General features: G+C 48.5%; 6 protein-coding genes across 9 annotated transcripts; 3 read left to right on the forward strand and 3 right to left on the reverse strand.

Moving 5' to 3' along the window:
• Positions 1-495: 495 nt before the first annotated feature.
• On the reverse strand, positions 496-1380 carry FOXG_19130 (uncharacterized protein; the record flags this gene model as incomplete). Its single annotated transcript, XM_018399313.1, has 2 exons — positions 592-1380; positions 496-525 (listed from the first exon to the last, which is right to left on the reverse strand). The coding sequence occupies exons 1-2, from the start codon at positions 769-771 to the stop codon at positions 496-498; spliced, it is 210 nt and encodes a 69-aa protein (XP_018241337.1). The 5' UTR covers positions 772-1380.
• FOXG_05834 (myosin-crossreactive antigen) lies at positions 619-3552 on the forward strand. 3 transcript variants are annotated; one of them, XM_018384275.1, is made up of 3 exons: positions 711-779; positions 829-2198; positions 2244-3552. In XM_018384275.1, the coding sequence occupies exons 2-3, from the start codon at positions 1400-1402 to the stop codon at positions 3152-3154; spliced, it is 1710 nt and encodes a 569-aa protein (XP_018241339.1). In that variant the 5' UTR covers positions 711-779; positions 829-1399; the 3' UTR covers positions 3155-3552. The 3 variants fall into 3 exon arrangements, with proteins under 3 accessions (XP_018241338.1, XP_018241339.1, XP_018241340.1); XM_018384276.1 differs by lacking the exon at positions 711-779 and having other exon boundaries at positions 1031-1063; positions 1145-2198; XM_018384274.1 differs by having other exon boundaries at positions 619-2198.
• Positions 3553-4162: 610 nt separating this feature from the next.
• FOXG_05835 (uncharacterized protein) lies at positions 4163-4580 on the forward strand (the record flags this gene model as incomplete). The annotated part of the gene is made up of 2 exons (XM_018384277.1): positions 4163-4478; positions 4531-4580. 2 exons carry the CDS (start codon positions 4163-4165, stop codon positions 4578-4580), a joined length of 366 nt encoding a protein of 121 aa, XP_018241341.1.
• A 66-nt stretch (positions 4581-4646) lies between these two features.
• FOXG_05836 (uncharacterized protein) lies at positions 4647-6286 on the forward strand (the record flags this gene model as incomplete). The annotated part of the gene is made up of 3 exons (XM_018384278.1): positions 4647-4737; positions 4790-5860; positions 5913-6286. 3 exons carry the CDS (start codon positions 4647-4649, stop codon positions 6284-6286), a joined length of 1536 nt encoding a protein of 511 aa, XP_018241342.1.
• Positions 6287-8173: 1887 nt separating this feature from the next.
• FOXG_05837 (uncharacterized protein) lies at positions 8174-9432 on the reverse strand (the record flags this gene model as incomplete). The annotated part of the gene is made up of 3 exons (XM_018384279.1): positions 8174-8241; positions 8300-8756; positions 8827-9432. 3 exons carry the CDS (start codon positions 9430-9432, stop codon positions 8174-8176), a joined length of 1131 nt encoding a protein of 376 aa, XP_018241343.1.
• A 132-nt stretch (positions 9433-9564) lies between these two features.
• On the reverse strand, positions 9565-12621 carry FOXG_05838 (uncharacterized protein). 2 transcript variants are annotated; one of them, XM_018384281.1, is made up of 2 exons: positions 11879-12621; positions 9565-11820 (listed from the first exon to the last, which is right to left on the reverse strand). In XM_018384281.1, the coding sequence occupies exon 2, from the start codon at positions 11432-11434 to the stop codon at positions 10166-10168; it is 1269 nt and encodes a 422-aa protein (XP_018241345.1). In that variant the 5' UTR covers positions 11435-11820; positions 11879-12621; the 3' UTR covers positions 9565-10165. The 2 variants fall into 2 exon arrangements, with proteins under 2 accessions (XP_018241345.1, XP_018241344.1); XM_018384280.1 differs by having other exon boundaries at positions 9565-12621.
• Positions 12622-13220: the final 599 nt, after the last annotated feature.

Raw genomic sequence — 13220 nt, forward strand, 5'->3', positions numbered from 1 at the left:
CAAACCACGACACAATGATGTACAAACTTCGGCGTTTTTGCTTCGCGGAGAATTGTCAAACTTGTGTACGTTGTTTATGATGCAAGAATCGTCTCTGAAAGAGGAGACCATTGTTGTGGTTAAACCCTGACCCGGCCGTTGAAGGTCCACCCTCCGGAGGGTTGTTTGCGGGGCCGTAGACCCTGAGGTCCGAAAGATGATTGTCATATCATTGAATTGACGGATATTCTCCTGTTATTTTTTTCGGCCAGTATTTATTTGCGTCTTCCGAACAATGAAGAGCGCCAATTGAGCCATGAGTCTAAGACGTCTTGTGTGGTTGAAGCCGGAGGCCAAGCGACGCCGTGACAGAGACTTTCTTGCTGTCATCATGCATCAAAGCTAACTCTTCCCGTTATAACATTTCGAACCTAAAAGGACCTACAAAATAAGCATGTTTTAAAAACGCAACTGCTGAGTGATAGCAGCCATTTCTGGACGTAAAGTCCCATTGCGCTACAGCGGCCTCAAGGAGCAAGAAAACTTCTGACTTTCAGTAAGGGTGTCAAAAATCAACTACTCTAAAGACCCACAAAGTTATACTAAACTTACCTGAATCTTTTTGTCGCTTAGGATATAGAGGTCCCAAGTTTTCTTACTCCCTGAGGGGCAGCTCAACGGCCTACGGAGGCCGAGACCCAAGGGTGCATTGGCCATTGAGTTTTCATGATATGATCTTTGCGTAACTGTTGAGACGTCAACAGAACCATGACAATAAATGTCACAGTCCATCAATTGATGTATGGGATATCTCAAAATATCATAGACAATAGCTCACCGCATATACAGACTGTTGATGACACAATACATCAATTCTTGAAGGGCCGGCGTCTTCCGGAGGTCAATCCTTCATCCTCCGTCACAATCAGCGGTCCGCTTCCGATGGCTGCCCGGTCCACCCGGTATCACGCCAACCAGACATCGTACGATGCTCCCATATTTCATAACACCAGCATTTCATTTGTCCACAACCTGAGGCTGAAAAAAAAAGTCTCAAACAAGATCTAGAAAGAGAGGCGCCAATGTACGTGATAAGTCATCATATATGTGTCTCTTGTAATGGATGGGCCGGGCCGTGAAAGGGTTCGTGCTGAATGACGCCCAGCCCAGTTATAAAAATTTCGCCATTCTCTCGTGATCTCCCTTCTTCCCCAGATAAACTCGATCGATTTTGTTCTTTTCCCTCTCTAAAGAAGCTAGTAAAAGCTAGACCTGTCGAAAGATAAAAAAGCAAAAGGATTCTTACCAATTACATGCGTGTCTTTCTTCGCAAGGATCCTTCCTCGCTTGCAGCGATCACGACAATCCCTGGTCTAGAATAAGCCAAATCGAACGACATTTTGCAACTGCGGAATTGAGGATGGATGACAAACACGAAAATTCGCCCGATGAGAACAACGGGGTTATTAGCCTCAGCAACAGCCCGGAGAGCACTAATGACGCCGATGCGAAGGGTCCTCATGTGTGGCTTGTCGGCGGCGGTATTGCATCTATTGCCGCCGCGGTCTTTCTGATCGAAGATGCGAAGGTCCCGGGTGATCATATCCACATTCTCGAGGCATCGGCGAAAGCTGGTGGATCAATGGCAACGTTTTCGAAGCCATCATGGGACACAGGGTATCGAGTATCTGCGATTCGCAAGATGAGTCTCACTTATCATTGCTTGTATGGGATGTTGGAGAAGGTACCGTCGGACTTTGAGGGCGAGACACTGGCCGCCAAATTACACCGATTCAACCAAGCAAGGAGAAAATTGGGCGCTTCAGGAACGAGATTGGTGAGGCAGGTCATTGATGACCATGGAAATGAGAAGCCTGAAGCGGTTGATGTGAGCACAATGGGTTTGAGTGTCAAGAACCAATGTGACTTGATGAGAGTTGTTCTCGAGACGGAGGAGGAGCTGGAGGGCCTTGAGATCCAGGCTCTGTTCGAACCGGACTTCTTCGAGACGAACTTTTGGGACTTATGGTCATCGCTCAATCGGTTCCATCCCTGGTGTAGTGCTGTTGAGTTCAGGCGGTGCCTGCATAGGATGTTGCACGAGTTTCCCAACATGGGGACACTATCTGGCGTGGAACAGGCTCCTGAGGAGGACTTTGAGGCAATTATTAAGCCATTAATGCAGCATCTGAAGGCGATGAATGTTGAGTTTCGGCACGGTAAGTTCCGGTTTTCGTTCGAAGGGATAACGCTGACCTGTGTAGGCATTCAAGTTAGCGGTCTGGAGATTGAGGACATCGGATCCGACTTCAGAGTGTCTGCGCTGAAAACATACCAAGACAGCAAGCATGTCTTGATAAAAACGGGGCCTGATGACCTTGTCCTTCTCACACTCGGCTCTCTCACATCTGGAATGGGTTACGGCACAAATGACCAACCGCCGCCGACGATGGAGCTTCGCGATTCAGCACCGCACGAACTCGACCCCTCGTGGACCTTCTGGGATAGACTTGCGCTCGACCGCCCAAAGACATTTGGTAACCCAGAAGCATTCTTCGACCGACCTTCAAAGTCAACATGGCTCTCCTTCACCGTCACGCTTCGCGACCCAGCATTCTTTGAGCACTTACGTACCTGGACCGGCACACTAACAGGAGCTGTACCATTAATAACCTTCCGCGACTGTCCCTGGATGCTCTCCCTCACCATCCCTCAACAACCATACGTAAGGGATCAACCGGACGATGTCTTCGTATTCTGGGGCTACGGCCTCTTCCCAGACCAACAAGGCCGCTATGTTAGAAAACCCATGCTCGAATGCACAGGCGCCGAAATCCTCACCGAGCTTCTTCACCTCATGGCCTTTCCCCTGCAACCAACCCTTGAGCGATCCATCACAATTCCCTGCCTGATGCCGTTAATCGGAAGTCCATTCTTGACACGGAAGAAGGGCGATCGACCAAAGGTTATACCTGATGGAAGCAAGAACTTGGGTTTGATGGGACAGTTTGTTGAGATTGAGAGGGAGGTGACGTTTACGATGGAGTATTCGGTTAGGTCGGCGCAGTTGGCTGTTTATGGACTGATGGGGTTGGATAAGAAACCTCCAGGGGTTATGGGTGAGGATCATTCTGTCCTGACGTTGGGGATGGCGTTGAAGACGATGATGACTTGAGGGGACTGTAACTGATTCGGAAAAGGCGTAAGGAAAAGCAACAAAATTGCGGGAGGGCTGAGACATGCTTAGCTTGATCACATGTATAGTAAAACGGGACTCAAAGGTTTTTTGATAGGGAAATGGATGTTTTGACTACTTTAAGTGACCGAAATATGTTAGATGTTTGCTGCGAGTACGGCTTCATTATTCGAAGCTAGGAAAGGCAAATCTTAGGGCCTCGATTCTAAGCAATGAAAAGGTTTAGGTAATTTAGCATAGGTTTAGGGTGCTCTTTATCAGATTCAGGTCCCATTATAATGGATTCTTGCTCGAGGTTGTTTGGCAATCTCTATGAGGCTTTCTGCAACAATAGATAGGTACCTTAGTTATACAGCGTGAATAAGAATGAATGGGTATCAATGCTGTTTGTATATCGAAGGCCTCTAGGCAATAGATCTATTATTGTGTGTTGTCTGTGCTAGTTAGGGGGACATCTCGTGTAGATAATATCCAGCAGCATGGTCAAACCTCGATCCTCCAACATATCCCCCTTTTATATACACTCAAGATATATATTATCACTCTTTTAACATCTATATCCCTATATCAAGCACTCCATATCCGAAAATGCGTCGATACCCTTGCATTCTAGTGGTTTTGAGCCCAGTGCCTCCTCGACACTGCCGCGACCGGGCGAGTTCCCTCTCGGGGTCCCTCCAGGGGGCACGCTTGAGCTCATACCTCAAGTCAATGGTAAGCCTGAGGCTGCCTTGCCCTGGCCCATCCGCACCTTCTTTTAATTCCCCCGACAACGGACTGGGCTAAGGTAGCCTTCTTCTTCCCCTCTTCTTCTTTTTCTCCTCCCCAACCTTCTTCCGCCTTCTCACTTCAACGTTCACATCTTCCTCATCTACAAACAAACACAACACTTCACCAAACTTTCATCCCGTTTTCTCCTCATCTTTCCTTCCATTCTTCACTGTCACTTGACTCCATTTCTCCACTTGTTCCGTCACCGTTGCCGTCATGGCTTTCGCGCACGACGCAACTCTGCAGCTTGTTGCGCGGGTGCAGCTTGAAGAACTCATTGCGTTCAAGGCACAGTACCCAGAGCAAGATGTCTGGCCACCTTACATCCACGACTTGGAGGCTATTCGTCCCCACTTAGAACTTATTACCGTAGGGGGCGTAGTGTTCAACGAAGAGGCTATCAATGCTCGTGTAAACAAAGGCTTTTTTGCCGCCGAGTATGATCTCGAAGAGCTTCGCGCTACATCTCCTTCTGCCACGGCACCTACTCGCCAGGTCTATGGACCCGTTACCGCTGCTGCTGGCACCACGGGTAAGCAATATCAACGCACCCAGATCATCACATCACTGACTGGCTTCCTTAGACGAGTTTCGCGTAGACGGACAGTCGGACAACGTCGAAGAGGATGCCTAGGAGCCCCATTTGACTGACTCCACTACTGCCACTATTGCCTCTTCTTCCGACTCTGCCAGCGACGTTATGACCACCCCTCCTCGTGTTACTCCTGCTGCCAGTTCTGTGGAGATCGCATATCAGAATGCTTTCGCCCGTCTTGATGCCGCTCTTCGAGGTAAAGCACGATCTGCCTGTGTAAACTAATTTCCTTACTAATATTATACCAGCTCGAGATGATAGCCTCTCTGACATCTATTCCGATGACAATGTTGGTGCTCCTCCGAAGATCCTCTCGGAGTTGGAGACTGTCCACTCAAACAATAGCAAGGTCTCAAAGGTCACGGAAACTGCTCTTGCTTTCCTCTCCCAAACGGATGTGGGTCACATAATTGAAGCCCAGGCCCAGAGTTCCAGTCAGTCAATTTCTTCCCGAGAGGCAGAACATGGGACCCCTTCAAAGGACTCGGCTACCCACGATGTCGAAAGTGTCCGCATTGAGGCTGCATCCCCAGCACCAACGACTCACCTCCACCACGATGAGGTTGATGAGGACCTTATTTCTTTTGATGAGGATCCCACTCCTGCCGGCACTATCCCGATTACTATTGCGGATGGTTTCCCTCCTACAAGCACTTTCGCTAAGGAGGTTGAAGAGGTTGAGAGTGGCAATGTCGCGCTCGATGTTAACCCTACCACCGACCACTCTGTCGAGTCTGGGACCGAGCTTCCGGTGAAGACCTCCGAAGACATCCCCTTCTCCACCAAGGGAACTACTTCGGCCCCCGATGATGGGTTAACTGTCGCTGCTGGGGCACAGTGCGCAGCTATATCCATTACCGGTGACGACACAGTTACACCTCCAGCCAGTGTTCACGAGGATGACAATGTTGTCAAGTGCTTCAAATGTGCCAATGACTGTGTTGAAAATGTCATCACATGCGCTTGCAACCATCAGTATTGTGCTGATTGTCTCAATGACATGGTCAAGGCTTCAATCCATGGGCCTACTCCTTTCCCTCCTGTCTGTTGCAAAATTCCAATCCCCGTTGACATCAACTCTTCTTTCTTCGAGAAGAATACTTTGTACGATTTCCTGTGGAAGAAATTTGTGGCGTCTGATGTCGGTGAACAGGGTGGTGTCGGTGAACGGGGTGAGAAGTCGCTTCCTTCTCTTCCCTCTCTTCCCTCGCTTTCGATCGAGGAGAAAACGGAGTACTCCTTCAGTGGATTTGGTGCAGAAGAAGCCTATAATGAGACTAAGTGTCACTTGTGTCACAAGGTTATTGAAAAGGGCTTGTGTGAGTAACATTCTGTTGCATCCCGTACCAGGCTAACAACCCCTCTTCATAGATTGCCCTGACTGTTGCTACCAATGCAACAACAGCAGAGCGGCCTGCAAATGCGACTGGTGGGATGGCCGTCAGCGCCGTGAAAAGGGCGAGGCTATCGTCAAAGCGTCATCTTTTCAGACTGCTCAACCTCAGGTTGCACCCTTTCGAGGACAACGAAAGCAGTTTGGGGGCATTTTCGAACGCAACAATGGAACACGTTGTACCGAGACCCAGAATGGAGCTTGCCAGCACCCATTGATGAAGCAAGTGAAGTTGTCGGGTCGATGCTTTGACTGTCAGCACATGCTGCCTGCGTTCCTGTGGCAATGCACACGCTGCAAGTATTCAGTTTGCAAGCATTGTGGTAACAAGCGGGGAATATTCTCCCATTGATGTTTCTACATTGACGACGGAAAGGCTATGGGATGTGTTGATGAGTTGGTGGAAATGGTAGGGTGTGCCATGGTGCGACGATGATGAGTGATGATGATGTGCTGGTGTTGGAAAGCAGTCATGATGGTGGGAGAAGGTCGCGACGATGGAGGGTGGTCTTGTGTGATCCAGTGTGCTCTGTCTTTGTCAAGAGTAGATATCGTAGGCTGTAAGATAGAAAGAATGTCGATGAGTTTTGTATTTAAGTTGTTTCCTATTTGACTGGGACCTTTTATGCTGATGTTTGGTGTCGAATGTAAGTTATGAAAGGCCTTGCTATACTGAACCTGACGAAGTGTTCTCTTACCTCCGCCTATGTATTTCTGGGATGGACAGTGTATGCACCATATGGAAGTCAGTTTTCTAGAAGCAACAGCCAAGGTGGTCTGATACCTTCTACCAATCCATGTGAAGCACCCTGTATTATCTTTGTGACAAACGAGACCTCTTTCCTTGTTCTTTTTTTTTTTTTTTAAGATTTTAGAGGCCAGATTGAATGAGTTTAAACGACAAATTATCTACAAAAGTCTAGCTTGGCACCTTTGTCTCACGATGTGTTCCCGTTGCATGACAAACTTTGACACGGCCTTGTCATTACATGAGCTTGTGCGGTAAGCGTCGCATCAGATATTGTTTTCTTTGCGGCCTGACTGGTGACAAATATTTTCATTGCGCTCTAACAATGTATCCAGGTTGCTCCGTTTGGTCTGCGGTGGTATTTTGAGAAGCTGAGAATTCCTCGATGCTTCAATCACAACTTGCTCGGCCTTGGTGGGCATCCACCTGGGGTCGTGTACCATGTGTTCTCCTCTAAACGCTTTCTGAGGCTTTTTGGACACGAAAATTACGAAGAGTTGGATTAGGATCTTTGTCTTTTGCATCAATATATGCTGTAGTTCTGCTTCTGCCGCGCAATGCAACATCCTCAACCATCCTAGCGACTACTTAGATGAGCTTAAGTTCAGTCTACCCTTTACCTACCGGATTATTCTTTTATAATTCATCGTTTGGCGTCAAGTATGCACCCTGGGAACACCCTCATATACTAAATCTGCTGAGAAGTTATCTAATTTGTTCATTATGGTTCCCATGCCACACCCTTGAGAGGAAGAAATAAGACTTATGCTGTAGTAATTGGCTAGGTGTTATAGTAAAATGTCTAAGTAATGAGCTAATTGTGTTATTTGCAGTTAGGTATGTGACTAATAGCTTAAAGTGAGGTCAATTGCGCGATGCAAGCATCAGCTATCAGGCCTATTAACTCAAAATAACACTCTCAAAAACACAATTCGGGAGCATACCAACTACACACATAATAGCCCAGGAAAGGTTTTTTTTAGAGAGCTTATAATCACCACACAGAACATAATACAGGAAGACATTTCCTATTATTGTATTCATACAGTACTATTACAAAACTCCAACGGGGGCGACGTCTATAAGCTCCGGGCAGCTCCTTACTACCCTCAGCCCCAGCCTTTCCATCACCCATACCATCTCCAAGTTGCAGACGAATATGCTGCAACACCCAGGACTCCTCCGAGCCTATACGGGACCAAATCTCCCACTCTATTCATTGTAATAATGCTCCAACCAGTCGTTTATCTGAGCAACAGCGCGGTCTCGGCAGCCATGGCAAACACGAACGGAGCAGGCAATACACTCAAAAGTGTAGAGGTGTATTCCCACACGGCACACTCTACAGTTGGCTGGGCCCTCCACTCTCTGCCAGTCGTGGTCGCACAACACAGCGGGGAGCCGACGGTTAGCGTTGGGAGCTGCCGGAGCAGGCTGCGGCGGTGGTGGAGGAGCATCAAGTTGGTGTTGTTGAAGGGCAGGAATGCTCCCCTATTGACACTCGCATCCCCCATATTCTTCACCGCAGATGTAGCAGAACTCATGACCGCAGAGACACACTACGAGATATAAGTCAGTAAATGTGAAAAGGGTTGGCGGACATGTTTGGAGACTTACCCAGATGTGTGCAGCCACCATTCCGCTCGATGAGGTGGCCGCAGCGTGCACATCGCTTCCAGCCTTCGCTCTCCGCGAGAGCCAAGGCCTGGGCCCTCTCAACCTGCTGCTCACAGGCGCCGGTATGCGCCTTGTTCTTGCAATTGGTGCAAGTGATCTCGTTGCAAGCAGGGCACTGCTCCTCGTCCCTGTAGCACGGCTCACCAGAGTCGGAAATGTTCTTGGGTGGAATGAACTTGAGGCATTGACGGTTGCTGCAATAAGTTCGATCCCTTGTCTCGTGCTCAACCAATTTCTCGCGATACCGCTGTACGACATTCTCAGGTAGATGCTGTTCGATGAGTCTGAGGGGGATCTCTTCATCGCAGCAATCTGGGGGGAAGTGCCAAGGGGACGTAAGGGATAGTTCGAACGTTCTGATGAGGCATGGACAGCAATAGTCATGCTCGCATGGCACCTGTTGGACTGTCATGATCGGGAACATTTCCTCGCAGCAGATGCATTCCTTCGTTTCTGTTTGCGCAGACGCTTGTGTCGCAGGGTCTTCCCGGGGCGGCGTTTTGTTGATCCTGCTGCTCTGTCTCTTCGCCATGTTCGTCATCTGATGGGCCATCAGAAAGAGGGTCAAACATGCCTTCAAGATCCTCATCGGTTTCGTCGTCAACGGTCATTTCGTCGTCTGAGATGTTGTCTTGGGTATCTGATTCCCCATTGAGCTGATACTCCTCTGCGTCTTCTCCAAGCTCGAAGTCTGATATCCCGTCAGAAAGGTCATCAAGCATATCTTGAAGATCCGTGTCATGTGCTCCATCAAGGTTCATTTCGTCGTCTGGATCGTCTGATTCCTCGGAGTCTTCCCCAGGTTGGAAGACTGACTCTCCGTCAGAGGGATCATCAAGCATGTCACGAGCATACTCGTCACCTTCATCGTCAAGGTTCTTATCGTCACCAAGGTTCACTTCGTCGTTTGAACTGTCTTCTTGTCCATCTGGTTCCTCACTAAAGGGGCGCTCAGGTGTCCCCGCGTAATGACGGTTTCGCTGGTTACTAGCTTCAGATAAGAGCCTCTCTACGGTGAGAGCCATACCGTTCTCAATCGAGGCTTCCCGGTGGTAGTCCTGTCGCGCGTCCATGACGAAAGTTGATGGGAAGTTACAAGCAGAAATAGCGGAGGATGAAGGAGGAAAACGAATATTACCGAACAGAGTTTTATTAAGTTTTAGGGGTAGAATAAAAAGGCAAACAGTTATTTCTTGGTGATCTATGCAGCTTCCAGGCAGCCGGCTCGCAGTGTTGAGCGTGAAACGCTGTCCATACTTCTTGTACCAAAGCTTATGACAGAGACACACCACTTAAACACAATTCAAGAACTATACTTAATGATCATACTTTTGCAAGGTATATCAACGAAAACCTCTCTCAGTTAACGTACTTATGACGTTTTTTTATCCAAAGCCATCGTCAGACGCATCTCGAGACCTCTTTGAGCTTCTTTTGTGGGCTCTGAAGGCTTCACTCAGCACAGACACTGGAGCCTCAATGGACGCCGAGACGGTTGCAGCCAAACAAGAGTATGAGTATCTACTGCCATCTGGTTTACTTCTATGCTTGTTTACTTTCTTCTTTCGGTCGTCTCCTCTGACAGCGTTGGGGACTTGGCTGCGATGAGGAGCAGCCCTCAGGGATAGCATAAAGCTGAGGACTTTAGTCCAAAGGGACATAAAGCTTAGGTAAGTTGAGCATGATTTAGGATCACTTGAACTGACTCTTTGACTTGCCTACTTGGCCCTTTGGCGCAGCAGGTCTCAGTTCTCCCAACCCCTCGACGAAGCCCCAACGACAAACACCCCTTCCACCTTCAATCACTCAATAAGGAGTCCTAGACCTCGGCGCAAGAACACCAACACATTTCCAAACATCGAAAGGCTTAGCCCTAGGATCTGGGTTGAACGCAGGATTGCCAACAATGCGATCGCTGCTGAGGTATTGGACAAATCCGCATGAACTAGCAAGAATACACCTCACATTCTCGACCGTCACCCACATCACATTGGGCTTGATATCAACCTCGACCAGATCCTCCTCCCCATAGCGGTAGAACACCTTTCGATCCCTCTTCTCCTCGTCGACCTCCTCTTCGGCATCTTCCTTCGTCTTGCATGTGTGGCACGGGTCGTATTCCTCATCGATGAGCCAAAGTCGCAGCCTCAACATCCGCACGACGCAGAGGTGCAGCAGGAGCAGGAAGTTGCCTCTTGGGTTATTCCTGGATCTCTGCTCCATCAATGTCGTGGGACGCGGGTCGTTTCGCGTGATACCATTGGACCAGGATCTATCGTACACGAAGCCGATGTTTCCCATGATGGGAAAGCCGTTGCTTGTCGCGGAGATGGCGTTCTCCCGAAAGAGCTTAATGGCGTTGTTCTCTTGTTCTCTGACCGTGGCTAGGCGTGTACATTCAGACATCCATCGTTCATCTTGGATCATGAAGAGATCTCTCGCCGGATGAGTCGCAACAATGTTGTTGAACATGCCGTCTATGTTGACTACCGATACGAAGTCTCTGTACCATTGGCTTATACTTTCCCGGCCGCCGTTCTTCATCAACTTGTTCTCCTTCTGCCACGCCCTCTCTATCGTGTAAGGCTCGTGAATCTTTTCGGGTGCGGTTTGCAGGTCCTCCAAGACGATCATCTTCAGTTCTTGCCATTGCTTCTGTCGAAACCGTCGGCTAATGACCCATCTAGACTCAACACAAGCTTTCCACATCCCGTAGTCCCAATGAACCACAGATTTCAGCTCCTCAGAGCAATTTGACATGGCTTCGAGCGCGTTTGCCATCTTCTGACTCTCCAGCTCCTCCATGACTCGATATCCAAAGATTTGCGGACTCTTGTGACCAACGTCACTCATCTCGTGTGACCTCGGATCCTCGGCCTCCCAAAAGTTCACTCGAAAGCTATGTACCGCATTGTAGTTCTTCGACGGCCGCGGACGCAGTGCTGCCTCCCAGATTAAGAGTCTGACATCTTGGTGGAGGTATGGAAACATGAGGAACTGGCGATCCGGGGCTTGTTTCTGAGCCGGCACGCTGGCTGGTTCAACTGGCAAAGCCAGTGAGCGCATATTTTCCATGGGCAAAGTCGGCGGGGGTGGTGAGGACGAGAGAAAGTTGGTTCGGCCATGGTGAGGGGAATAATATGTAGATGGTGATGTGTTCTTTATTCAGGGCTGGGAGTGTATTTGGCGCACCAAAGTCAAAGTCTGACTTTATTTATCGTGGTGATGAATCGGATTGGTCGTTCGTGGAAAGTTTGATAGAGGTGAGGCTGTGGCGATGATGGATGTTGAGGGGTTTGGCGAAGCCTCGTTTTGTCTAACCTAGATTCGAAGGGGACTGATAATAAACGGTCGCTCAATAAAAGATCATGAATTTCTTTCGATTTACCTCCTAAGTAGATTTCTTCTAAAAATCGGAACTCACGTCGTGCAGCGAACGGTAAACCGTAATTCCCTCGTGTCTCCAAGCAACAAAAGGCTTCAGACCGTTGAATCCAAGGGACGAAAGTAACGACATACCTGCCAAATCAGCAACCTGTCCTAAACTCATCCAAGAATTTACTCGTCAAGGGTTGTTGTCTCGAGTTTTCAAACTTGCCCTCCCCTTGGTATGCTGTCCGGGATTCGGCCGAGAGGATGATGTGAGGAGAAGAGAGAAGGATGTAATGCATGCCAGGAAATTCGACCAAGCCATTTCGAGATACAGAAACTCAGGGAGAAGTGACAAGGTGGAGGCAGACATCCAGGCAGCGAGGCTTTGTCATTCCGAGTTTATACGGAAACGACAATGATGCAAATAAACCAACAAAAGAGATTTCAAAAGTATGGAATTATCTCATCCGATATTACAACTATCTCTTTCAACAACAATGATATCTCTCGGTTGAATATTTACCCACGCGAAGCATAGTCTATGATCTGAGTTACCCATTTAGAATAACTTCGTCCCCAACAGATTCCAAGCTCGGCAGGGCTGCAGCAATCACAGATCAAGCACGATAAACTTCGTCTGATCTGTTGATCAACTGCATGAAATAACAAGGGATGCTCCTGTGACTTGGCCATGGCTTTTCAAGTTTGTCTTCGTAGTCAGAACATTCTCGTCAGGCTCTGTCCCGGAACCCCTTTTCCGGAGACCTTGATTCAGCCTTTTCTTCTCACCTCGCAAGGCCGTCCCTAATCGGGTAGCTGCTGTTCCTGCATTTGAAAAGGAGGTACCAAATAGCTGATTCGGTGGTAACTGAAATCAAGGCCTGCTTGACCCGTATTGCCGAGTGAGCAGTCAGTAATGGAACTTGGGCACGCTATTGGAGGGATGATCTTGCAGTTGAGGCTGCAAGATGCCTCGCTTAGGTTCTACCAGTTTCCAAGAATGATCCTTGTGTCACAGCTGTTGGTCGTGATCAAAACTCTATCTTGGAAACAGCTGGTTCAGTTGACACGGCTTTTCTACCAAGTTCCCTGGCGTAACCGTTTTATCCTTGGCGTTAGATCGAAACAGGACTAGGAGGCTCTTTTCTGCATGTTTCACCGGTAATAACGTATCAAAGTGACAGATCAACTATACCTATCATGTATTTTCCTCCGATGCCATTCGTGTCAAACCGTCGTCAAGTCGGAAGACCCGACGTTGAGGCTAAACTTTATCCGCTCAGACCATGTCTCGACTGGCAGGGATCAAGATGTGAGTCCCGCGGGATAAAGGCCGAATAAGCGGAACCCCCTAAACGGGCATATCCGAGTGAAAATCTCTGAGTCGATCACCACGATTCGTTGTAACCGAGGGGCCACAATCCTTGGTTATAGAAGAGAAAACGTCACTATTCTATGACCCATAAGGTCATCTGGATATCCGAGCTGA

The sequence above is a fragment of the Fusarium oxysporum genome, chromosome 2, assembly GCF_000149955.1.
Source record: "Fusarium oxysporum f. sp. lycopersici 4287 chromosome 2, whole genome shotgun sequence".
In the NCBI taxonomy this organism is placed as follows: Eukaryota; Fungi; Ascomycota; class Sordariomycetes; order Hypocreales; family Nectriaceae; genus Fusarium; species Fusarium oxysporum.

Excerpts from the sequence above, each read along its gene's own strand:
- FOXG_05834 (XM_018384274.1), top strand. The coding sequence starts at position 1,400 with ATGGATGACAAACACGAAAATTCGCCCGATGAGAACAACGGGGTTATT. Across the intron at positions 2,199-2,243 it reads GAATGTTGAGTTTCGGCACG|GCATTCAAGTTAGCGGTCTG; the intron begins GTAAGTTCCGGT and ends TGACCTGTGTAG.
- FOXG_05838 (XM_018384281.1), bottom strand. The coding sequence starts at position 11,434 with ATGGAAAATATGCGCTCACTGGCTTTGCCAGTTGAACCAGCCAGCGTG.